Source organism: Vitis vinifera, chromosome 9 (assembly GCF_030704535.1).
Source record: "Vitis vinifera cultivar Pinot Noir 40024 chromosome 9, ASM3070453v1".
NCBI lineage: Eukaryota > Viridiplantae > Streptophyta > Magnoliopsida > Vitales > Vitaceae > Vitis > Vitis vinifera.
This window is the reverse complement of record NC_081813.1, coordinates 22,966,249-22,992,580: the sequence shown is the minus strand read 5'-3', so window position 1 is coordinate 22,992,580 and position 26,332 is coordinate 22,966,249. Positions and strand designations below refer to the sequence as shown.

The 26,332-nt window shown below is 37.5% G+C and overlaps 2 protein-coding genes across 10 annotated transcripts; both read left to right on the top strand.

Moving 5' to 3' along the window:
* The first annotated feature begins 1,004 nt into the window (after positions 1-1,004).
* LOC100254662 (pumilio domain-containing protein PPD1-like) lies at positions 1,005-19,510 on the top strand. Of its 8 annotated transcripts, none has more exons than XM_010656975.3 (10): positions 1,005-1,157; positions 3,875-4,598; positions 5,700-7,171; positions 7,304-7,445; positions 7,571-7,678; positions 9,385-9,597; positions 9,680-9,790; positions 10,333-10,527; positions 12,016-12,187; positions 19,137-19,510. In XM_010656975.3, the coding sequence occupies exons 2-10, from the start codon at positions 3,954-3,956 to the stop codon at positions 19,157-19,159; spliced, it is 3,081 nt and encodes a 1,026-aa protein (XP_010655277.1). In that variant the 5' UTR covers positions 1,005-1,157; positions 3,875-3,953; the 3' UTR covers positions 19,160-19,510. The 8 variants fall into 8 exon arrangements, with proteins under 8 accessions (XP_010655277.1, XP_059595752.1, XP_059595754.1 ...); XM_059739773.1 differs by having other exon boundaries at positions 1,020-1,157; positions 3,953-4,598; XM_059739774.1 differs by having other exon boundaries at positions 1,020-1,360; positions 3,953-4,598.
* Positions 19,511-20,246: 736 nt separating this feature from the next.
* Positions 20,247-25,489, top strand: LOC100259765 (reticulon-like protein B23). 2 transcript variants are annotated; one of them, XM_002266508.4, is made up of 4 exons: positions 20,247-20,615; positions 22,023-22,164; positions 22,495-22,564; positions 25,183-25,489. In XM_002266508.4, the coding sequence occupies exons 1-4, from the start codon at positions 20,356-20,358 to the stop codon at positions 25,275-25,277; spliced, it is 567 nt and encodes a 188-aa protein (XP_002266544.2). In that variant the 5' UTR covers positions 20,247-20,355; the 3' UTR covers positions 25,278-25,489. The 2 variants fall into 2 exon arrangements, with proteins under 2 accessions (XP_002266544.2, XP_019077745.1); XM_019222200.2 differs by lacking the exon at positions 20,247-20,615 and adding an exon at positions 20,669-21,170.
* The last annotated feature ends 843 nt before the right edge of the window (positions 25,490-26,332 follow it).

The window sequence follows — 26,332 nt, the reverse complement described above, 5'->3', positions numbered from 1 at the left end:
AATTGGGTAATTATAGAAAAAGAAATAATAAATATCTCTAAAAATAGATTTATAAAATAAAATTAAAAAAAGAAAATGATAAGCACGTGCTTCGAGGGCACCAACCCTTTGGGAGGACATCAGCCGTTGACCAAAAGGTCCCTTAGCGAATAATCGGACGGCCAGGATCACACCACATCAGTTCTTTCTCTTTTGCTTTGTGGGCACGTTTTCTGGCTTTTGGCTGCTGCTCCATGAGCCATCCAAACATGGTACTATTTTTTATTCGGAATTCCAAACTTACCCCTCTCATAAGCTCTCTTAATTTAATCACTTTCCCTAATCACATTATCCATTCCGAGGGTGTTTCAGTCACTTTACACACATTTTAAAAAATATTTTTTGCTAGTTATTAGGTGACTTGTCATTAGCAACCCAAAGTAGGAAATTTAAAGTAACAAGATTGTGTCACCAAAAAAAAAAAAAAGACCTAAAACATACCGGGCCTTGCCGGAGGTACCTTCTTGTTGATCCTATGGTTTGTGATAGATCAACGGCTCAGATTTTGTTGTTATTGTCCAATACGAAACCCACCTTGTTAGCTTAACTCTGCCCCATCACAGCCGTGTACACTATAAAATTTTTAGCTTCTCAGGTCAACCAACGTGAATCAAAGCATCACACGTCAACCTAACCCAATCGAACGGCCTAGAATTGCGGCCACATGGTTGACCATGGTAGACCGTGAAGCACCAGAACCACCCCCCAAATCTAATGGGGACAAAGTCCAGGCTACTCTGCAGTTCCATCAAAGAGCCATGCTCCCCCCTCCAAGAAACCCCTCCAAGTGTACTCTCCACTTTGACAAAAATACCAACATTGTCCTTCCAAAATCGAAGGCTTCCCGAAGATACAACCATGGCAAACCAAAGGGCATTATTGTCATTTAATAATATAATATTAATTAATTTATTTGGAAATTATATTTTTTTTTTTAAATAATAAATTTTGGAAACCTTGTCCATATACACTGTGGTGGCTTGGCAAAGTGACATTTGTTTCTTCACACCAAGAACTCTCTCTCTCTCTCTCTTGAATTTCCTCTCTCTAGAATTCCTTGAAAGCTTCTGCCGACTTTGGGGGGCTCAAACTTCTAGGGTTTATGATGACACTTGTGGGTGAGGCTCACAATCCCTTTGCCCAACATGGGTTGATGTGGAAATGTGCACTAGGGTTTTAAAGTTGGAGTCTTTTGTCTTCAATTGGGTTTCCCGTGGTGTTCTTATTGTGCAAAGCCGTTAAAGCCTCTTGCTTTGTTATTATTTTGTTGCTGGCCATGTGAATTTATAGTGGTTTGAGCGAGTTTGGGGTTTTAGGATTGGTGGGTTCTGTTAAATTTTGATGAATATTGGTTTTAATGGATTCTGTTCAGTGTTATTTGATGATCTTTTGTTGGAAATGGTGCTGAAATTTGGCTTGGGTTGGCGTGTGATCATAACCATATGTGGGGGTTTGTGAATTTGATAATTAAAAAATTGTACATAGAACACAGAGCTAAAAGTTGAATTTGGTTGCAAAAGATATGCTTAGGTAATTGCAACTTTTGTTATTCTGAAAATGTGTACTAGGGTTTGAAGTTGGACTGTTTTGTCTCCAATTTCTGATGGTTTGTGTTAAGCCTCTTGCTTTGTTATTATTTCTAGTCATGTATTTGAATTGATTGTGTCTGAGGGATGCTTTAGGGCTTTAGGAATGATGGGTTCTATTCAATTTTGATAGGTATTGGTTTCAGTGGGATTCCATTAAGTGTTGTTGGTGCTGCTTTGTTGGAAATGTTGCTGAATTTTTACTCTGGTTGGCGTGCGAAACCATAGATATTTGTTTGTGGGAACTATGCTATTCTCACAATTTTGGTTTTAATCGTGCATAAAACATGCAGTTAAGAGAATTTGAATTTGGTTTGAAACATATGCTTAGTAAGTGTATTGGGTGCTTTTCATAAGATTGATTATTGCGGTTGAGAAGATATTTATGAGTGAGCATATTAGATATTTGAAACCTTTCTTATATTGTCTCTGGGGAAGAATGCTCAATTTGTTAACAACAGTGAAAACTATAGTTGTGGTTTTGTTAACCTGCAAATAAGGACAGACTGGGGCAGCTTATACAATTACCTGCTTTGCCTTTTTTTATTATGGTTTTGCAGAATGGATCAATCATGAGTTGGGGTGAAATGATCTTTTAGAGTATTGATTTGTCTCGCATGTTTGAAATTAATACGTTCCATCATTAATTAGATACTAAGGGAGTTTTATTTGACTATTCAACCTAATGTGACTTTTTTTTTCTTCATTTATAAAAAGGGAAGATTTATTTTTCCCCATGTTGTTGGTTTGAGTAAAAAACATTTCAAATATTTATGTTCTATACCCACGTGCCCGCTCTTGCCTGGGTCAATTTGCATCACAACCCATTATGCCCTTTCTCGTAGCTCAATCCATGTTTTGGCCTTCATGTCATCCTTATAGAACCTTCAAACTTAAATAACTTTAATTCTTATAATTGCACTCACTGGTCTCAGTGAGACCATTCATGCAAAGACCATCTCAGTTGACTTCTTTTCACCTTATTTCCAGGCAACTCATTTGGTATTAATTATTTCTTACCTTGTCTTGCCAGTTGTTTATCTCGACATCCCCAGTTCATCTATAAGGATGTGTTTCTTGTTTACCTATCATTCTGTACCACAATGCATGCTGATCTTATTCCTTTAATCCGATATGTTGATGTTCATGGTGAACTAGTCTTAGTCACTTTTGTACTCAGTTGATTGCCCAAATTCTTTGTAAATCGTCCTCTTTATCCTCCCTCCTCTTATGGATGATTTGATCTCGCTGATAAAAAGGTAGCTCTTGCCTGTTCTTACAGCTGTTGAAATCTGACCTTAACACTTTTATGGCTCTTGAACTGCCTCATGTTAAATGTTTCTGGTTTAATCCAGTTATTAATTTCAGTTATGTTGAATGTTATGATATCTTTTTATCCTAGAAGCATTTTGAGGTACTTAATAGAATTATTTTAACATAAAATTTTATTTTTTTCCAAATGGATTATTACTTAGGCCCAGATGCACCTATCAGCATTAACCTAACATTTTGCTGGCTCTAGGTGTACCATAAATGACATATATTTTAGCTGCCTTTCTTTTTTGGTTTGGTTTTTTTCCCTTTCGTCAACAGCCTCATACTAGCAGGCAAATTTGTTGACATTGTTTCTGATGACATCACTTATTTTGGAGTTTGTTGTCTTGATGTATTATGGTGACCTTATTACCTTTGTTGGGTATCGATACTAGTTTTACTGTGGTTGTTAAGCCAATGTCACTGTTTCCCCTGATTGCATTGAGCTGGAAACGGAGCATGGACTTGCCAAAACCACCTACATGAGTTCTACAGCCATTGTAAAAAGAGCAAATGCAAGTAAATTTTCCCTTTAAATATGTATTTATATCTTATGATTTAAACAATTTGTTGGTTGTTTTTGCTTTCAATTAGGTACTTTGATTTTTTGTCATTTTTGTTGTAGGTCTACCTTTTAGAGTACTTTTTCATTGCTTCAACTGTGCCTTTTCCCCCCTTCCATTTCCCCTTTTTGCTGTTGGTAACTATTGATTTTACTCTGAAGTCTAAACTAACTTGCTTATGTTAACTTTGTTGTCAATTTGCTCATGATTCTTGTATATGGTTAAAGAGTAAAATGGCAACACCACATGTCGGCATGTGATGCTAGGTGTCTGCAACCTGTTTCCTTTATTTATTTATTTTGACAGGGTTCCTTTTTCTTTTATGTAAATTTTGAATATAAAGTTAATAATTGACTTAAAATTCGTGAATAGGGGGTTGACATGGCTCCCAGAAGAAAATATGAAAGTCATTGTTTTATACAAAGGTTGCCCATGATTATATTTAATCAGGATGGCAACTGAGAGCCCTATGAGAATGGTGGAAAGCAGTGGAGCTACTAAATGGCCCTCTTCCATGGATGCTGCAACATTTGTATCACCATTAAAGAATATGGCAGCGGAGGAGTTGGGATTACTTCTGAATGGTCATAGGTTGCATGGAGATCAGAGCGATATGGTTCCGAATCGAAGTGGTAGTGCACCACCTAGTATGGAGGGTTCTTTTGCTGCTATTGGGAATCTAATGACTCAACGGAACAATCTGGATTCAAGCTTGGCAAGTTTAAGCAGTGCTATTGAGAATTCTGAGTCTGAGGAACAACTGCGGTCTGATCCAGCCTATTTTGCATACTACTGCTCTAACGTCAACCTGAATCCAAGGCTTCCTCCACCGCTTATTTCACGGGAGAATCAACGCCTGGTACGCCATATTGGTGGTTTTGGCAATAATTGGAGATTAACTTCTTTTGACGACAGTGGAAATGGATCTCTGCATTTGTCTCGTGGTTCCCTATCTACTCACAAGGAGGAGTCTGAGGATGATAGGTCACCCCGACAAACCTCAGATGATTGGCCAGAAAGCAGCAGTGCAGTTATGCCTGGACAGAAGACAGCTTCTTCAGCAGGTCGTCATAAAAGTTTGGTTGATCTGATACAGGTCTAAAACTTAATCTGAGTGGTGTATTTTCTGAGTTGCATTCTTATCACCAATCTTGATGCTTGGTCATGCTTTATAACATTTCTGATCTTGGTTTTTAAAATTTGGTATATCTAAAAGCATATCAGCATGTGACTCTGTATATATTTATGGATATCTTTTTAATCCCAATGCTTTTTTGTCCCATTTCTCATTGTTGTTTTTATCACTGAGTTACTTATGTTTATGTTGCTAGTTGAGAGTTCCAAGTATCTTGCTATGAGCCATTTGGGCTTCTCCTTTTCTTTGTTTTATGTATTGACATTGCTTATATAAAATATAAGTAATCATATGACTTTTAACTACAATTTTGTGTGTCTTTTGACATTTCTTGAAGTCAGTTGAAATGTTTCCTCTTCGATCCTACAGGAAATATTGTGTATAGATGCTCTATTAAAAAATAATTTTGTATTCGTAAAATGACAAAAATGATTTTTAACATACAAAAAGTACCAAAACATCAACATGGCTGCTATATTTTAAATTATTTTTTTGATTTTCTAAGATGATGGATGATTGCTATATGATGTATATTGCCACAGTAATAATTATAATAATTATTTACTTCTTCTTCCAAAGATATCCTGTTTTCCAAATATTATTTTCCTGAAATATTGTACATAAATGTTACATTTGAAATAATTATTCTACAAAAGTAATTATTGATTATTATATTACATGTTCATTGAACATAGTACTTGTTGTACAATCGTTTTTATTTGATAATACTTTTAAGAATTGCTACACAAAAATCCATTATCTCTATCAAAAAAATGAAAAATAAAAAGATTTTTTTTTAAAAAAAAAAACCCAAAAATTGTACACATTATTAGAAAAATAAGTAATGAGATGACATTCCATTCTGATGTCACATTTTATATGGATAAAGTCTGTCTGATTTTCTCCCTCAAAAGAAGTCCCTCTTCTGAACATTGGTCATAATATTTATTGTAACATATTAATGATTAATTGCTGCTGTGATGTTCTTTAACTAGTCCTCTGGATAGTTGACATTGCTTATTTGTATTGCCTGGTACTCATGATATGTTTCATTTTTTGTAGGAAGACTTTCCCCGCACCCCATCTCCTGTATATAATCAGTCTCGTTCCTCGAGCCATGCAGCAACGGAGGAACTACTTGATCTTGATGTTCATGCCATTTCATTAAATGATTCCTCTCTTGAAATTTCAAAATTACCGGAACCAGGTCCAGGCACTGTTGATGTTTCTGCAAGCACATGCACTCTAGATGCACCTGCTATTGGGTTAATGCCCAATAAGGATGATGCGGCTAACTCTTTTCCAAGCTCATCATATTCTGATAGAAAACACAGCTCATTGCCTCTACCTAAAGATGAATCAAGTGATAAAGGTGGGGCTGGTGCGTTAGTTAGTGGGGGCGCTGGATTGGAGGTTTCTAGAGTGGAGTCTAAAACAAAAGCATCTAATGTATCTAGTCTTCTAGTTGCTGAGAATAATGCAAATAAACAAGAACAGAAACCATCGTATGAGAGGAATATGCCGCCACACCATCCATATGCACAACAAAGCTCTCCATACAAAGTTCAGGGAGTTCAGGCTCAAGTGATCTCTCAAGGAATGAGCCACCCTTATAATGGCATGGAAAAACTTCCCCATGCACCCCCTAAGTTCTCTTCAGTTGAGGTACAGCCTATGATGCAGTCTCCTGGACTCACCCCTCCTCTGTATGCAACAGCAGCAGCATATATTGCTTCAGGAAGTCCATTTTACCCTAATATACAGCCATCAGGCCTATTTGCTCCGCAGTATGGGATGGGTGGATATGGTCTGAGTTCGGCACTTGTTCCTCAATTTATAGGTGGGTACCCTTCTCCTGCTGCCATTCCTATGCCTTTTGATGCTACTTCTGGTCCAAGCTTTAATGTTCGAACAACTGGTGCATCAATGGGGGAAAGCATTCCACATGAGTTACAAAATCTGAACAAGTTCTATGGGCATCATGGGTTAATGCTGCAACCTTCTTTTCTGGATCCTCTTCACATGCAATACTTTCAGCATCCTTTTGAGGACGCATATGGTGCTGCAGGTCAGTATGGTCGGTTGCCACCAAGAGGTGTTATTGGGGGTCAAGATTCCTCTGTTTCACAGAAAGAGTCCCATGTCAGTGCCTACATGGGTGATCAGAAACTCCAGCCTCCAACAAATGGAAGCCTGAGTGTTCCAAGTCCAAGAAAAGGGGGAATAATGGGCAGTAGTTATTATGGAAGTCCTCCCAACATGGGTGTCATGACACAATTTCCGGCCTCACCTCTCTCTAGTCCGATACTGCCTGGATCTCCAGTAGGTGGGACAAATCATCCAGGACGTAGAAATGAAATGAGGTTTCCTCAAGGTCCAATTAGAAATGTAGGAGTATATTCTGGATGGCAAGGACAAAGAGGAGCAGACAACTTTGAGGATCCCAAAAAACACTCTTTTCTCGAAGAACTCAAATCTAACAATGCCCGGAAATTTGAGCTCTCTGATATTGCAGGACGCACAGTTGAATTCAGGCAGGTGTTATGTGCTGTGTTCCTGTTCTTTACATTTTCTTATATGATTAGGTTTCTTTTTTTACAGTTTAAAATTGAATTTCTGTAGCACATCCAATACAAAGAATCATTTTTCTTGCATTTTAATCTCAGTGTTGATCAACATGGGAGTCGGTTTATTCAGCAGAAGTTGGAGAATTGTAGTGGTGAAGAGAAGGCATCTGTTTTCAAAGAGGTTCTTCCACATGCTTCAAGATTAATGACTGATGTCTTTGGGAATTATGTTATTCAAAAGGTATGTTTTCAAACTTCTTAGGCATTAAATTGTATGTTTGTTTTCATGTATTATCTTGCATGACTTCTGAAATTTTATAAATGAGATAGTTTTTGTTGTTCAAATCTGGACTTTATATGTTACAGTTTTTTGAACATGGGACTCCTGAGCAGAGAAGGGAACTTGCATATCAACTTGCTGGCCAGATGATACCTTTAAGTCTGCAAATGTATGGTTGTCGTGTGATCCAGAAGGTATATTGAACTCTTGCAGTAGATCCATGGAGTTCTACAGTTCCAAAAAACGATTTTGCCTTCATCGGGTGCATCTTGGATGTGTCACTTTTTGCAATATAGATTTCTTTAAGGGCACACCTATGAATGAATCTAAGTAGGTGGGTGTCTGCATATCTTATATTGTTGAACAATGTGTTGACAGACAGAATCCAGATCCTACTAAAATTTTGGAAGAAACCCTTGAAGTCATATACATATATATATATAGATATATTTATGTGACTAATTAAAAGAGACTTCAAGGATTATGTCTAATTAATCACAGAAGACTTGCAAAAGTTCACATCATTTGCAAAACATGGAAGGAACTCCCATGTCCAAAATATGCAAGTCTGATGACATTATTAGGAGATTGACTGTTATTGGATTAGTTTATCTTGCTGATATTATTATGTAGCATTCAATTTATTCTTTGTATTTACCTCTTAGCTAATGGTATTTAGGAAATCTGATCTAATTGCTATTGATAGATTGTCACTGTTAGCCTTCAAGGAGTGACTGTAACACTGTTCATGGAATCCCTGGTCACAGAGAGAGAGAGAGAGAGATAATGGAAGATGGCAGAAGAACTATAGCAATGCAAAGACAAGGAGCCCTCTGATATGCCTCCTTCCTGTCTCCTTCTTCCTCCTCCTCAAACCTTAACTGTCCAAGCCCTGCTATAGCAATGCAAAGACAAGGAGCCCTCTGGTATGCCTCCTTCCTGTCTCCTTCTTCCGCCTTCTCAAACCCTAACCGTCCAAGCCCTGGAGGCCTCCAGATCCAACAGTTCTGGAGGCCTGCCTCCTTCCAAATCAACAATCTACACCTTAAACCTCGATTGTACCTGCACCAGGTCTGTCCTCATCATACCTTCCTCTAGCAAAGGTTGCTAAGGTCACTGTCCTCAAAGACCCACCCATGTGCAGCAGGGTCACATATTCTAAAGAAGCCCTCAACAAAGTAGCACCGACAGAATACATGGATGGCAAGGAAAGGATATACCCTCTCCCCTTAGCCACTCCTTTTCGTTTCATTTTATTCTGTCATTGTAATCATAAAAGACCAGAGGGCTGTGCCCTCCTAAAATCTGTTATTCAAAATTTGATGTTGGGGAATTAGTGGAGTGTGCTTATATTCTTATGTCTAAAGGGCTTTGACTTGTTGTCGCACACAATGAGTTTTCCACTGTATTAAAAATATGTTTCAAAAGATCAATTCTGCTGATTGTATGAACAATATGCAGCTCTATGTGGTGGAATACTAAGCCAATTGTGCTAACAAGCAATGGCTCAAAAACTTGGAATGCCACTTACAAATTGAAAAGTGCTATTACAAGACTGTGTTATAGGTTGGTAGATAAGGCAACTGCTGTAGAACTTACTGATCCCATGACAATTAAGATGTGGAACTCTCTATTCATTGCAAAAAATCTTGAGCACTACTCCTCGATATTGTTTAGTAGCTGGGAGATAGAAGGTATTTTTCTATAAGCATGTCAGTTGGGAGCATGAAAATGATACGTATGTCACTTGTAAGGATTTGCATTTTCCTTTTGTGTGTAGACCTGTATGATTTGTTTAAATGACTTCCTGGAAATAGTTCACTGTGTATTTCTATCTTATGTCATTTTGAAATGTGAACTGCATAAGAACTTTTGATTCTGTGCTGAATGCATGTCCTAGGCCCTTGAGGTTATTGAGCTTGATCAGAAGACACAACTTGTGCATGAGCTTGATGGACATGTTATCAGATGTGTACGCGACCAAAATGGGAATCATGTGATTCAGAAGTGTATTGAATGCATTCCTACAGAGAAAATTGGATTTATTATATCTGCTTTTAAAGGCCAAGTTACCGTGCTTTCTAGTCATCCCTATGGTTGTCGTGTTATTCAGGTAAGACCACATCTTTTTGGTTGTGAGGCACCTTCATGTTTTCCCTCTCATATTATTGGAACATTTTCCTTCTTTGTCATAGAGAGTTTTGGAACATTGTTCGGAGGTGTCACAAAGTCAATTTATAGTGGATGAGATCTTGGAATCTGCTTATGTTCTTGCAGAAGACCAGTATGGCAATTATGTTACTCAGGTTAGTTTTTTATGCCTAGCATAACTGAGTTATTTCCTTCTTTGTTTCACACAAGGTTTTCACTCTGTAAATATTGGGAATTTGACTTATACCTTTTGGGTATTTTATTAATCCCTCAATCATAAAATTGGTGGTTGATTATATCTGCAATGCCTCGTCCTAACTATATTTGAGCAGCAACATAAAATTTCTAGTTGATCATTTTCTGCTGAGTGATACCTTATTCCCCCCTCTTTTGCTTTAGTCAACCATGGACCATATTGATTACTAGCAAAGCTCAGTCATCAAATTAATACCATCACTACCTTCTGTATATTCGTTTGCCTCATGTCATGAAGTATTTGGTCACTATTGAGTGCACTACCGTGTGTTATGGATTTGTACATGAGGCAGCTGCTTTAAAAACATAGATGGTTTTTCTGTGTTCAGTATGGGATTCCCTATACCTCTCTTCTTTGGTGTAGTTGTAATTAGCAACTGATTTTTATGTTTCCTGCCTTAATGCTTGATGATAATGTCATAATTGATTGTACTGTTTGCAGCATGTTTTGGAGAGGGGAAATCCCCATGAAAGAAGCCAAATTATCAGCAAGTTGACTGGAAAAATTGTACAAATGAGTCAGCATAAATATGCATCCAATGTTATCGAGAAATGTTTGGAGTATGGTAGTACTTCTGAATGTGAACTCTTGATCGAGGAGATTATTGGACAATCGGAGGACAATGATAATTTACTGGTAAGTTGATTAAAGTATTAATGCATTTTTCATGTTATATACCCTTGTGATATTCAGGAAGTTAAGGTATATACAAGCCAATAATATGACTTTGGTACTTAAAAGTCATCTTGTATTTCAGGCAGGACCAAACTTTGGTCAGCCAAATCAACCCATCTAAATAGTTCTGGTACTTGTCAAGCTGATCTGGATGGTTTTGGTACTTGCCAAGCTGATCTAGATGGGTTTGGCTCAATCTAGATCCATTCCCAAGTGTAGCCCAAACAAACAGGCTTTTAACTTGCCCATCAGTGATCATCGTGTGGGGGGCCAGGCACTGACCTTCATTGCTTTAAGAGCACAATCCATGTGAGCCTGATTATATCACATAGAATATGTCATGGCCACAGGCCCAGAGTTCAGTGTCATATGAGATTGAAACATCATAAAAACTTCTTACTCATGTCATCAATGGGCCTTCTGTGGATGAGGAAAGCAATAGAAGGCCAGTGAAGAACCAGTGGAAGAGAAGCAACATACTTCAAATTGGGGTTTTGTAAAAGCATTGGACCTTAGATGTCAGTGAGTGAGTGAGTGAAAGAGAGACTACAAAATGGATGGATGAATCAGCTTTTCCCACTTGCCCAAGTATCATAACTTATGTAGAAACCACTTATTCACTTCATATTGTGCATGCAATGCTAGGCCACTAGTGGAATGGATGAATCAGCTTTTCCCACTTGCCCATGACATCCCCATGCATCTATGAGGGGCATTTAAAATTGGGCTCAATAGTTGTGAGGTAGATCTAAACTCAAAATTTCACAGTTCCTTCAAGAGATTTAGGAAAATAGTCTTACAGATGAAGATTCGCTTTTCTATAGCCAATATAATCACAAGATAGAAACTTTTGAAATTTTTATCTCAGATTCAATGGAGATGCTCCATGTATTAGTTTATCCAAGTTTTACCTATCAAACGCACTCTTTTACCTTATTTCACTGCATCGTCATGTAAATGTAGGTCAAGCATGTTCTGTATGGTTCTGATCATTTTAAAATGAAAAACCCACTTCATATCTGGTAGTGACAAGAGGTTGGATTATTACCACCCAGCTAATCCACTCCCGGTTTTTGGAACGTTGCCTTGGAGGAAGAAATTTATTACAGGTCATCAATTTTTTTCAGTGGATTTCTATTTAACTTTCAGTATAAGCATGTGCTCAGTTGGGTGAGGACCCAACTTCTGGCCTGTTCTACTAATTAAATGAACATTGCTTTCAGATTAGTTTATGGTTGATAATACATTTGATCGTCCTACTTCTGATGTTACATTTCCTTTTTCTCCTCGTTGTTATGAACCTTCTCTCGATGATAAGCTTGCGGATTCTTGTCAAGTATATCCTGTTTTCATATGATTTTATGTAGTACCCAACTTTGAATGCACGTACAACGCTATTTGAAGTTAGTACCCTTCTAATTTTCTTGATGTGATTTGATTTTATGTCAGGTGATGATGAAGGACCAGTTTGCAAATTACGTGGTTCAGAAAATTCTTGAGACGAGCAATGATAAACAAAGAGAGATATTGCTCAACCGGATAAGAGTTCATCTTAATGCTTTGAAGAAATACACTTATGGAAAACACATAGTTGCTCGTTTTGAGCAATTATGTTGTGAAGGTACGTTCTGTTACGATACCTTTGATTGAGCATTTACACGTTTAAGACCACGATTTATATGATAGAAAACTGCTTTTGATACATAAAGGCATCATTTGTGTAGGTTGTCAAGTATGTCTCTTGCTTTTTGAACCCCAAAAGGCAAGGTGAATACGGCCAATAGAATTTGTGTTTGATCATAGAAGGCACATCTTCCATGAGCTGAAAAACCGACATTCCACCCCCACTCTACTTACACGACAATCAGTATAATGATCATCACCTAGACCATTATAGTTTTCCTGATGTGTTCTGTTATATGCAACCCACTAACACTGTTGGTACTGGCGTAGAAGCCGCTGCCTCCCCCTACTCGTGTCACCACCTCCTCCCCCATTCAGTTACCAACTCTTCCTATATTGTTTTAAATATCACCCCCACTGTGTCATGTGCCTTCGATGTTTCAGTTTGGCTAGTTGGTTTGCAAGATTGGCTTGCAATGTGCTAAGCCTGAGTTCAGCCATAAGGCTTGTGAACCGAGCCCAAGCCTCATGTCAACTAGTGTAGCTAGTGTAAGCTTAGAGCCTGTTTGGAAGTCATTCTTGTAAAAGTGTTTTTAAACTGTTGTGCTTCCATAGGAAACATTTTTATAAAGAATTAGTTGGTGTTTGGATATGAATTAAAAACGTGCTTTTGATAAATAAATAAAAAAAGAGTGAGTTTGGAAGTACCATATACTAACTTCCAGTTTGGGAGTGATTTTGAGAGGGTTAAAAGAGTTCCCTAATGTTTGGAAATGCTTTCCTAAAGAAATTAGGTGTTTGGTAAAGTTTTAAAAACCGGTTGTACAAATCTAGAGATATCTCTTAAAGTGATTCCTAGACAATTTGGTCCTGTAACTGATTTCAAAAGCAGTTTTTTGTTCTCTAGAACCAAAAGAATAAAAAAAAAACACGTTTGATAATTAGAAAACATTTTTTACTTGTCTTTACTTGTTTTTGAGTGCTATTTTAAAAAATAATTATATAAATATGAAAAATGATTTAAAATGAAGCACTACATATTATTGAATATAATGAATTTATAGTGTACAATCTTTCCTTTTTAATATAGGTTACATGTATGGTAGTTAGGACTCCTGGCCTTGTATATATATATTTTCTTAATTGTAAGTAGACACAATGAATGAGAATCAAGGTTTTCTTCTCTCTCTCTCTTAACATGGTATCAGAGCCAAGGGAGAAAACCTAATTCTTTCCAGTTTCCCCGTGTCATCAATTCCGGGAAACCTTCCTGTGACCGTGTTTCATTCCGGTCACCTTCCCCAAACCCCAAAGTTTTCCGGTCGGTCGAATCGTCGTCAGAAAACATTCACCGTCGGCGACTTTTCGGGCGAACTTTCCGGCGATGTCTTTTTCCCACACCGCAAGGAGCGCTTGGAGGAGATCTCCAATTTTTCCCAAAGCACCGGAGCCAGAAAACCACCCATGCGTCGGCCACGTGCGTTTTTCCGGTCGGCGATTGCATCTCACGCGCCAGCGCGTGAGGGCGCGTGAGCCACTTTCTGGCGACCCGCTTCCTCCTCCAACTTCGCCTGACGCCGATTAGCCACCCTTCATACCTGTTTTTACCATCCGAGCCCTGCACGTGCCTCTTTTGGGGTTCTTTTGCCTCCGCCGGCCCTCCGAACAGTTTTTCCAGCATCCTCCGGCTATTTTTTCTCAACCCCAATCCCTGCACGTGCCTTGGGAAGTGTTCTTCTACCTTTCCGGTGGTGCCACAGTTGTTTTTCTTTTCCATTTGGTCTCTCACATGGGCGATTCTTCGTTTTTCCTTCTTCAGCCGCATCTAAAGTCGTATTAGGGCTCTCTTCGATCCAAATATACTTCATTCTCCAAATAAGTGGATATGGCTACTAAAACTTCCATTTTTTCCTCTGTCATATCTGGATCTCCTATGATTACTTCGGAGAAATTGGTTGGCAGTGAAAATTATCTTTCTTGGTTTGCCTCTGTTGAACTTTGGTTTATGGGACAAGGATATGAGGATCACTTGGTTACACAGGAGGCAGATATCCCTGAGGTTGAGCGCGTACAGTGGAGAAAGATAGATGCCCGGTTATGTAGTGTGTTATGGCAATCCGTTGATCCCAAGATCCTTCTTCATCTTCGGGCCTACAAAACTTGTTTTAAATTTTGGACTCAAGCCAAAGGATTATACACGAATGATATTCAGCGTCTTTATAAGGTGGCTTCTGCTATTGTCCATATCAGCCAATAGGACTTGGATCTATCTACTTATATTGGCTAGATTGCCTCTCTTAAGGAGGAGTTCTTGACTGTGATGCCTCTTACTCCTGATGTTGGGGCTCAACAAACACAGCTTGATAAGTTCTTCATGGTCCTTACTCTTATTGGCCTCCGTCCGGATCTTGAGTCTGTCCGCGATCAAATTCTTGGTAGTTCATCAGTTCCGTCCTTGGATGATGTGTTTGCTCGCCTCCTTCGTATCTCGTCCACTCAGACTTTGCCATCTGATAGCATTTCAGATTCTTCTGTGTTAGTTTCTAACACTACCTTTCGAGGAGGACGCAGTGGTAACCGAGGTAGAGGCCAACGTCCTCATTGTACCTATTGCAATAAACTTGGCCACATTCGCGATCGTTGCTATCAGTTACATGGACGGCCTCCTCGCACTGCCCATGTGGCCCAGTCCTCTGATTCTCAGCTGCCTCAGCCTCCGAGCTCCTCCGCATCTCAGGCATCTCAGGCTTCTATTGCCTCTGTTGCTCAGCCTGGTAATGCTTCTGCCTGCCTTACCCACACATCTTCTCTTGGACCCTGGATTCTAGATTCTGGAGCTTCTGATCACCTATCTAGTAATAAGGATCTTTTCTCCTCTATTACTACTACCTCTAATTTACCTACTATTACCTTAGCTAATGGTTCTCAAACTATAGCTAAAGGTATTGGTTTGGCCCTTCCTCTGCCTTCTCTACCTCTCACTTATGTCCTTTATACTCCTGAATGTCCTTTTAATCTTATTTCCATAAGCAAAATCACTCGTACTCTTAATTGCTCTATTGCCTTTTTTGATAAATTTGTGACCTTGCAGGACCGGAGTACGGGGAAGACAATTGACATAGGACGTGAGTTTCAAGGCCTCTATCACCTCACCTCGGATTCATCTCCTACAGTTTGCATTTCCACTGATGCTCCTCTCCTCATTCACAGTCGTTTGGGCCACCCTAGTCTCTCCAAGTTCCAGAAGAGGGTCCCTCGTTTTTCCACTTTGTCGTCGCTTTCGTGTGAGTCATGTCAGCTTGGGAAACATACTCGTGTCTCGTTCCCAAAGCGTTTAAATAATCGGGCAAAGTCTTCTTTTGAGCTTATCCACACTGATGTTTGGGATCCTTGTCAAACTGCGTCTACTTTAGGATTTCAGTATTTTGTCACTTTCATTGATGACTATTCTCGATGTACTTGGTTATTTTTAATAAAAAATCGAGCTGAGTTATTCTCTATTTTCCAGAAATTTTATGCTGAAATTTAGACCCAGTTCAATATTTCTATTCGTGTGTTACTCAGTGATAATGTCAGGGAATATTTTTCAGCTCCATTTACTTCATTTATGTCTCATAATGGGATTCTTCATCAGTCTTCTTGTGCTCATACTCCTCAACAAAATGGGGTAGCTGAACGCAAGAATTGACATCTTGTTGAGACAGCTCGTACTATCCTCCTCTATAGTAATGTTCCTTTTCGTTTTTGGGGGGACGTTGTTCTTACCGCTTGTTATTTAATTAATCGTATGCCCTCCTCTGTTTTACATGATTAGATTCCTCATTTCCTTCTCTTCCCTGACCAACCACTTTATTTCCTTCCTCCTCGTATTTTTGGTTGTACTTGTTTTGTTCATATTCTCACTCCTAGATAGGACAAGCTTTCCGCCAAAGCCATGAAGTGCCTCTTCTTGGGATATTCCAGACTTCAGAAGGGTTATCGCTGTTATTCCCTTGAGACTCATCGATACTTTTTCTCCGCTGATGTCACTTTCTTTGAGGACTTACCATTCTTTTCCACCACTTCTGAGTCTCTTCCTGTTTCTGAAGTCTTGCCCCTTCCCATTGTCTCCCCATCTGATGTTGTGCCTCCTCGACCACTTCAGGTATATCATCGTCGCCCTCGTGTTGCTACTCCTTTCCCTTTTGCTGAGGCACCTGCTGACTCACTTCCTATCCCTTTGCCTTCTCCTGCCCCGGCTCTGCCTTCTCCTGATGATTTACCTATTCCTATTCGGAAAGGTACTCGTTCTACTCGTAATCCTCATCCTATTTACAATTTTTTGAGTTATCATCGATTATCTTCACCCTATTCTACTTTTGTTTCTGCTATATCCTCTGTTTCTCTTACAAAGAGCACCCATGAAGCTTTTTCCCATCCAGGCTGGCGACAGGCAATGGTGGATGAAATGGATGCTCTGCACTCTAATGGCACTTGGGATCTTGTTGTTTTACCCTTTGGTAAATCTATAGTTGGCTGTCGCTGGGTCTATGCAGTTAAGGTTGGTCCTGATGGTCAGGCTGATCGCCTTAAGGCCCGCTTAGTTGCTAAAGGCTATACTCAGGTTTATGGTTTTGATTATGGTGACACATTCTCCCTTGTTGCCAAGATTGCTTCTGTCCGCTTGCTTCTCTCCATGGTTGCTATGTGTTCTTGGCCTCTTTATCAGTTGGATATTAAAAATGTCTTCCTTCATGGAGCAACCTCCTGGTTTTGTTGCTCAGGGGGAGTCTGGTTTAGTGTGCAGGTTACGTCGTTCTCTATATGGCTTGAAACAATCTCCTCGAGCATGGTTTGACCGTTTTAGTTCTGTTGTTCAAGAGTTTGGCATGCTTCGCAGTACAGCAGACCATTCAGTTTTCTATCATCATAACTCCTTGGGGCAGTGTATTTATCTGGTTGTTTATGTGGACGACATCGTCATTACAGACAGTGATCAGGATGGTATTCAGAAACTAAAGCAACATCTTTTTACCCACTTTCAGACCAAAGATTTGGGGAAACTCAAGTATTTCTTGGGAATTGAGATAGCTCAATCCAGTTCCGGTGTGATCCTTTCCCAAAGGAAGTATGCTTTAGACATCCTGGAAGAAACTGGTATGTTAGACTGTAAACCGATAGACACACCTATGGATCCGAATGTCAAACTTGTACCAGGACAGGGGGAGCCTTTAGGAGACCCTGGGAGATATCGATGGCTCGTAGGAAAATTGAACTATCTCACCATTACTCGTCCAGACATTTCTTTTCCTGTGAGTGTTGTTAGTCAATTCCTACAGTCACCATGTGATAGCCATTGGGATGCCGTAATCCGTATTCTTCGATATATCAAAAGTACACTAGGCCAAGGTGTGTTGTACGAGAACAGAAGTCATACTCAGGTTGTTGGTTACACAGATGCAGATTGGGCTGACTCACCCACAGATAGACGTTCCACTTCAGGGTACTGTGTTTTTATTGGAGGTAATCTAATATCTTGGAAGAGTAAGAAACAAGATGTAGTGGCCAGATCTAGTGTTGAAGCTGAGTATCGAGCTATGACTTTGGCAACATGTGAACTCATATGGTTAAGACATCTTCTTCGAGAGTTGAGATTTGGAAAGGATGAACAGATGAAACTCATCTGTAATAACTAGGCCGCATTACATATTGCATCCAATCCAGTCTTTCATGAAATGACCAAACATATTGAAGTTGACTGTCACTTCATTAGAGAGAAGATCGCATCAGGATGTGTTGCTACAAGTTTTGTTAATTCAAATGATCAACTAGTAGACATCTTCACTAAATCTCTCAGAGGTCCTAGGATTAAATACATTTGTAACAAGCTTGGTGCATATGACGTATATGCTCCAGCTTGAGGGGGAGTGTTGAATATAATGAATTTATAGTGTACAATCTTTCCTTTTTAATATAGGTCACATGTATGGTAGTTAGGACTCCTAGCCTTGTATATATATATTTTCTTAATTGTAAGTAGACACAATGAATGAGAATCAAGGTTTTCTTCTCTCTCTCTCTCTTAACACATAAAGGCTTTTTTTCATTTAAAAAAATAAAAAAAAGAAGCATGTTTAAAAGCATAAAAAATAAGTTAAAAACATTTTAGGTTCCCAAACATATTTTTGCTCTGCAAAACATTAGAGAACAATTTTTGAAAACGGTTCTAAAAAACTATTTTAAAAACCGCTTCCCAAACATGGCCTTAGTGGGTGGATATTTCTTTCAAAAATCACTTTTTTGTTATATGACCCATGACCAAAGATGCTATTAAAGCACCTTTCTAGTTTATATTAAACGTTAAGTGATTCTCTTTGGAAACATTTCTAACGGAAATATTATAAAAAAAAACATTACGAGTCCGTTTGGTAGTGATTTTAGGAAACGCTTGTAATATTTCTAATACTTGAAAATTTTTATCATTCAAGTGTTAGAAATGGTAGAAACGCTTTGTAGAATCACTTCCAAACGCACTCTACATATTAGAAGGAACTTTGCCATAATCACTCCTGTACAAACTCTATGCTAGTCCAAAAACCACTTTATTGATTCTCTAGATTTTTAAAAACAAATTTACAAATTTTGTCCGAACATAGATTTTTTGTGAGAGACACTTCCAAACATTGGAAAATGTTTCTAAGCACGGGAAGAATCGGTACTTATCTAACTCTAAATAAATTGATGTATTTACATTAAATAGAATAGTTTTGGTCTTTACATATCATGAGCCGGCTTTTAAGAAATAGGATTAGTAGATGGTTGGTCTAGTATTAGCCGTCTACATACCCTTTAAACAAGCAAAACCCTAAACCCTAAATCTTAAATTGTAACTTGTTAACATCCTCATGTAACAACATACTGATACCATTCCTCTTGGTCTGACACTAGTCTTAATCTTTGACATGCAGAAAGCCCAGCCCCGGAATCATAAGCGCGCTTAAGAACAGCTGCATTTTGCGGATGCTTTGATTACACATCGCTGATGGTAATCGGAAAAAAATCACACAAAAGGTCACCTTGGGAGGCCCAAAAATTGGGAGATTGGCAAAAACCCTAAATCATTCTTTGCAGAGATGTGTAACCATGGTGGCTGCTGCTGCTGCTGCATCTAGTTGGCAGTTCAATATGGCCAAGTTACTAAATATATGTATTAGTAAGTGATGTATTTTATATAGATTTAAATATTTATATAGATTCAACTGTATTTATGTATATTTATGTATAAAAAAATAATCAAAAAATGGTGATTGTTCAAGAAAGAAAAGGTCTTATTGCTTGCAAAGTTGTTTATCATGGGAAATAGTTGTTGTTTTGTTACGTGTATGCTGTTTGGTTGCTGAGAAAATGTGGAATTCATATGTTCTCCTGAGATTGTTAAGACTTCCTAGTTTTCTTCCACTTTGTTGTAGAATTTCACCACCTAGAAAATTTTATCCATGGTGGTCTGTCATTTGGGTTAGGTCCTTTGCCTGCTCAGTGCTGCACCTCCCCATATCTTACTGATCTTTGGAACTCTGGTTTTGACTGCGGATTTATGCCTTGTTTGGATTGGCCTTTTCTGTTTGGTAGTATTTTTCAAAAATACTTTCAAAGTAAAAATTGTTTTTTTTAAAAAAAAAAAAAAAATCAAAGTATTTGGTAAAATTTAGAAAATACTTTTAAAATTTAAAAAAAATCTTAGACCCATTTGGCTATGTATTTTGAAACTTGTTTTTAAGCTAAAGAATAAAAACATTATTAGATAAGTTGTTTTTAAAAATAATTGAAAAATATAACTTATTCGCATAAGTCGTATTTAAAAAATAATTTTTTGGTTTGTTTTCTTAAAAATATTGCGAATTCAATTTTTATGATATAAATTTAATTATATATATATATAATATAATTATAATTAATTAAAAATTCATATATTATTATATAAAAATTAAAAATGATATAAAGGTTTTTTTTTTTCCACATTTTCTCTATCTTTTTAGAAATTTCCTAACAACCAAACATAGTCTTAAAAGGTATGGGAATTACCAAATATTTGCCAGGTGTAGTAGCGACAGCGTTAGTATTGAACATGATGTAGAGTTGTAATGGTCTTCAATTTTGTCACAATTATTCAGTAGTCAAGTATTTCTGATGATGCGTGACGTAAGATTCGTGGAATTCAAAACGGGAAAGTCAGAATTGCAGGAGGAAGAGAGAAATCGAAGGAATAGGGAGATGGATTACAGAGCTGAGATAGGGAAGCCTGTGATAGTGATGATCTGCGGAACCCTAATCTACTACCACTGTGCTTATCGGAATTCCACGCTTCTCACCCTCGTCTCCGATGTCCTCATCGTCCTTCTCTGCTCTCTCGCCATTCTTGGTCTCCTCTTTCGCCAGATCAACATTTCGTACTCTCTCTCTCTCTCCCTCTCGGTTTTTATTTTTTATTTTTATTTTTTTGCTGTTGGTTTTTGGTTGTTTTGGGTGGTTGAGTGTGGTTTCGTGATTTGTTGTGGGGTTGGGCTCCGTTTGGTTGATGGGAAAGTGGACGAAAAGGTGTGGAAAATGAAGTAAAACCAAAAAAAAACCAAACAAACAAAAAAAAAAAAAGGAGATTTTGAGGTGGGTTTTTTTTCCCCTGAATTGGAATTCTGTTTTGTTGTTGTTTTTGCTTGTTTTAGGCGCTTTTGTGATTTATTGTGGAATTGCGCGTTGTCTGGATGCTGGGAAAATGGGGGAAAAGGTGTGGAAATTGAAGATGAGATTTGGACGTTATCTTGATGCTGCTTTTGCTTTTGGGGAAATAAAATGGGGAAGTTTACACAATTAAGGCAAGTACTGGGTGATTTATTGTGGCATTGGGCTCCGTTTGGTTGCTGCGAGACTTTGGAAAAAGATGTGGGACAAAAGGATGAGGCCTTGACTGGTTTAGAGGAAGGGAAAATTAGAGAAATTTACACAAGGTAAATACTGGGTGATTTATTGTTGGATTTGGCGCCGATTGGTTGCTGAGAAATTGGGAAATATGTGGGAAAAAATGATGAGGTTTTAGCTGTTTTCTGCTTTTTTTGGTTTTGGGAAAGGGAAACTGACTTCATGAGAAGTTTATACAATTGAGGCGAGCCCTGTGTGATTCATTTTGGGATTGTCTTCCGTTTGGTTGCTGAGAAAATTTAGGAAAAGATGTAAAAGAGGGAGAGAGAGAGAGAGAGAGAGAGAGAGAGAGATTTTCACTGTGTTTTCTGCTGTTTTTTCGCTTAGGGAAAGGGAGAAAAAGGGGAAAATGAATGGGACTAGGTTCCGTTTGGTTAGGATGAAGATGTGGGAAAAGATGTGGAATAACTTCATTTTTGATGGTCTTCAATTTGTGAAATGTAAAGAGGAAAATTCAGTACAATTGCACAGATAGGTGGATTAAAGAAGTTGTAGTGGAAATTGGCCCCCAGTTTAGTATGATGTCTCTTGTTTGGTGATTTATTGTGGGAAAAGAATCAAAAGATATGGGGAAAAAATGATCAAGTCCTGAATAGGTTTTGTACTCTTTTTGGTTTTGATAGGGAAAAGTTAAAAGTCCGATCCAATTGACGCAAACCCAACTACCAAATTCAGATTCATCCTGTCTGACCTTGATCTATGAAATTACTTTAACTAGTTAGATTTATCAAAATTGAGCTTGATTGAATCATTTCCTGGTTCTTTGAGCTAGTTACCTTGGTGATTATATCTTTTGCACTTAATCTCTATATCTTCTTTCAGCTATTATAACGAACTTCATGTTTGTATCATTTAAGTTTACTCTGATATGATTTTTGTAGGGTTCCTGTGGATCCCCTCGAGTGGCAGATATCTCAGGACACTGCTAATAACATTGTAGCATGCATGGCTAACACGATAGGGGCGGCTGAGTCTGTTTTGAGAGTTGCAGCAACTGGGCATGATAAGAGGCTCTTTGTTAAGGTAATCTTTAACAACTTCATTGTTGTCGTTGTTGTTTAACGAGGTTTTTATACATTCTTGATAAATCATGTTTCTGCCTTAAGGGCTGAAGAACTTATTTTGATGTAAGCCTCCATCTTTGATAGAAAAATCAAAGAATTCTAAAATACCGGCACAATTCAGCAAGCTTTAGAAGCACCATGCTGGAACATAGGATGGACTAGTTCAGAGATCCATCTCATATTACTATGTCATGTTGTAATACATCTCTTTACTGTATTTTTAGTGTAAATAAGATTGCTTAAGCTTTTAAGTTTCCAAAATGTTGATTTCATATTTGTCTCTCTTCAGGTGGTTGTCTGTCTTTATGTGCTATCGGCTTTAGGACGGGTGGTCTCAGGTGTTACAGTTGCTTATGCCGGTATGTGAGCCATGTGCTTCTTTTCTTTGCTTTGTCTGACATTAGTTTCAATATGGTGTTTAAAGCAAAATTTACTTTTAACACTTGGAATGATTTGTGCCAAAACTTCCATTCAGTTTTACCGAATTATCTTTCTAGTTGTCACTTTCATGGTTGCTCAAAACTTACGATACACAATATGATACAATAATATAATTTTTTTTATTTTTTATAGAAATCGATATGAGATATAACGATACAACAATATATGCACTAACTATCACCCTCAAATTTGTTAAAATCTTACAATACACAATATGATACATTTTTTATGGAAATTAATACGTATCGCAATCCATATCTTATCTTAAATGTATCTCACATACATATATGATACATGATATAAGATATGTGATATAACAATATGTGATGCATATATATATATATACACTAGTCATCACTATTTTAATAAATTATGAGATTTAACGATACAACAGTATATACACTAGTCATCACCCTCAAAGTTGTTAAAAACTTATGATCCATGATATAAGTTGTTAAAAATCACTCAAAATTTTGTTTATTAAAATAATTATTATATTAATGGTTTAAAACGTAAAAACCAAATTTTTAAATTGATTGAGTGAGAGAAAAAGAGAAGGTTGGGGGGATAAAATAATCCTACATGAAAAACTATATTTTTGTTATTGAAGGCCAAAGTAATTTTATTCTTACAATAAATATTGAAGAAATTTCATTTGAAGAATATTATTAACATTAGAAATAATGGTGACTAGTGAGCACAAACTTGTACTTAGTATATTAATTTTTATTTATATATTTATTTGGTGGGAAAGGAATGATAACAAATATCAAAAGTTAGAACTTGGAGATGACAAATATATACAACACCATGTATAAGTATATATGCTTGGTTAGAATTTGGAATTAAAAATTGCTTTAGGCAGTTTGGAACGAAATAAATAGAATTGCTTTTGAAAATGAGGAGTTTTTGATTCATAGAATGAAAAATTCTTTTGTATGTAATTTTTGGTTTTGGACTAAGTCGATTGTAGATGAAGGGCATCTTCCTTTAATCAGCTTTTTTGATTGGTTGAATTCTAGTTGAGGGCTGGTGATTTTTTGTATCCCCTCTTCTTTTTGTTCTTGTTTTTTGGTGCCTCTTATATACCCCCTGTATGCTTTGGGTCAGCCTTAAGGCGCCCTTTATTCTTAATATATTTTCTTTGTGCGTTTACTTATAAAAAAAAAAAAAAAGAATTTGGAATTAAAAATCATATCTAATAATTTAAAAACTTTATTTTTACAGACTTTGTGATGATCCTATAAATTTATGTGTTGTTAAAGTAAACTTTTTAAAACTCTAGGATTCATTGTTTTCACATGTTATGATATAGGTTAATCCTTTAAATCTTACTAGTTTTCATGAATTAGTTATATATTACTGTATATATCTTGCTTCCAATATATATACATAGTTTTTATATTTATGTTCACTATATTAACTTATGACACACAACGATACACAATTTGGGAAAAAAAATGGTACATATTAGGTTTTATGAGTTAACAACTACGGTCGTCTTATACCTTGTCACTTTTGTTGTGTTGCTTTTACTTGATGATATGCAAGTAGAGAGTTTTTCTAAAGCTGCTGAGCTATTCTAATCTCATTCCTTGTGTGAGACAAATCAAAAGGCTTTAGGGGAAGGTCATGAAATTATTAGTTGGAACTGTGCTTAGGTGGACACGAGTATACAGTGACATATTAATCCAAACTCATCTTGTTTCATTTACGGTTTCTTCTCTTTTCAAATTTTGAGTATACCATCAGCAGTTTAGTAGCTTAAAGGGGTGTCCTCCAATCACAATTCCCACCCTTTATACTTGAACAACAGAAGGAAGAGAAACAATATATAACCCAAGCATCTTGAAAATTCTGGCAACACCATGCTGCAAACTTCATGTCATCTGTTTGGTTTTATCTCTAGGGCAGAGAAAAATCCACTTGTATGATGTCTGATTGCCTTTTTTCTGTTTCTTGCCTGCTGACCAATAATTTTATGATACCATTATGTACAATGCAAATCTATTTCTGGAAAACATTTTTAGGAAACTCATGCAGCTTTCCTCTGCTTACACCTTCGATATTTTGTTGTTTATAATTTTTAGTACATTTTCTTTTGAATTTTCGGAATCAAGCTTACTATCTACATTGCTTTCATCTCATATTAAGCATTGAGTTAGTTTACATAGAATAATGATATTGTTCTTCTTGTGAAACAATTAATTCATTATGTTGAATTTTACTTACGCTGCTACAGAGATCAGCTTGTAAGCACTTGTTTGATGGTGTTAATACAGATACATCTGCCAGTCACAGAATTCAATTAATTTGGAAAATCATTACAAAGCATCTCCTGATGGAACAACAAACTCCATTAGAAACAGTTGAGATGGCTAAATCACCAAAACTCACCCCAGCTGCCCAGCATAAACAAAAGGCATAATGGGTCTTTAAATTGAAAAACAAAATCAGTTCTTAGCATTCCTTAACTTTTTAGGTGCACAAAGTTCTTTGATTTAGCCTTAATCTCTAATTGCGCTTGCTGAAACAGGATTGTGGTTGTTCTGTCTATACATGTTTGCTGAGAACTCACAGACAATCTGTGCATGTATGTCTCGGTTCATGAGGAGAAGAGATAACATATAGGTTTCATCATCCCCTGCATGTATCAAGTATTTTGCTCTCTGGCTCAAGATTACCAGCAGCTACTTATTGTTCCCTTGTAAATACAACTGTCCATGTCTTTTTTCTTTTCTTTTCTTTGTTTTTTTTTTTGTCTGAGAAATGAACTGTTATTTTTTCCCAGTGTAGAACAAATCCATTGGAGGAATAGAGAAAGGAATAGCAAGTTTTGCTTATGTTGTCCTAATAGCAAGAATTATTTTTACAATAATTGGTTATTAGATGTGCAAATCTTGTGTAAGGGCTTTAAAAACCTGGGCCATCACACGATTCAGGATGCTAATGCTAACTCTTAATGCTAGGTGATTTACTAGACTAATGAGCACGGACAGTTTGCTTCTCACGAAAAACTGTTTTTCAGACTACTTGTCTACCTGCTTTCTGAAGATCAACTGCTCGGGTATAGCCAGTCTTGTATGATTCTTGATACAGCTTCGCCAGGTTTAGCCTGTTTCTTGTTTACTTTTTGAGTTGATCATTCTCCTGTCAGGAAGCCTAACAAGGCTTGGGATAAATATTGGTCATAGAGGCTCATATTGCCTGTAGAGTTGGCCGTAATGCAAGGTGTTATTCTGTGATACTCAAGAACCTGACTTGATCAATGGATCGATCAACAGAAAAACCCAAAACATTGGCCCTGTGACTCAGCTAGGGTTTGAATACTGCCAATGAAGATTTGGATCATCTGACAACCCTCAAACTAGACCACCCAAACCCCATCTCCCAAATCCTTCCCACCTAATATGGAAACCGATGAAAACAACATAGCATGGACGTGTGCGTCTCCTTTCCTCCCTGCTACATACCTCATGTGCAACAAACTTTCCAAACCCTGGAGGAATCTTAATTGACTAGTCATTTTTTCCAGTTTCCTGTTCGCAGGCATGTCTCTTTCCTCAGTGTAGACAACATTCTAACTCAAAATGGCTTCTCAGCCATTGGACGGCAGCTCAGGATCATGCCTATCCTACCCTATCCTCAAACCCTAAACCTTTCTATTACTGCCTCACCCTCTTATG

Coding starts and splice junctions, on each gene's coding strand:
- LOC100254662 (XM_059739769.1), top strand. CDS start 3,954: ATGGCAACTGAGAGCCCTATGAGAATGGTGGAAAGCAGTGGAGCTACT. Junction 7,172..7,303: donor GGACGCACAGTTGAATTCAG/GCAGGTGTTATG, acceptor TTTTAATCTCAG/TGTTGATCAACATGGGAGTC. Junction 7,446..7,570: donor GGAATTATGTTATTCAAAAG/GTATGTTTTCAA, acceptor TATATGTTACAG/TTTTTTGAACATGGGACTCC.
- LOC100259765 (XM_002266508.4), top strand. CDS start 20,356: ATGATGCGTGACGTAAGATTCGTGGAATTCAAAACGGGAAAGTCAGAA. Junction 20,616..22,022: donor TTTCGCCAGATCAACATTTC/GTACTCTCTCTC, acceptor TGATTTTTGTAG/GGTTCCTGTGGATCCCCTCG. Junction 22,165..22,494: donor ATAAGAGGCTCTTTGTTAAG/GTAATCTTTAAC, acceptor GTCTCTCTTCAG/GTGGTTGTCTGTCTTTATGT.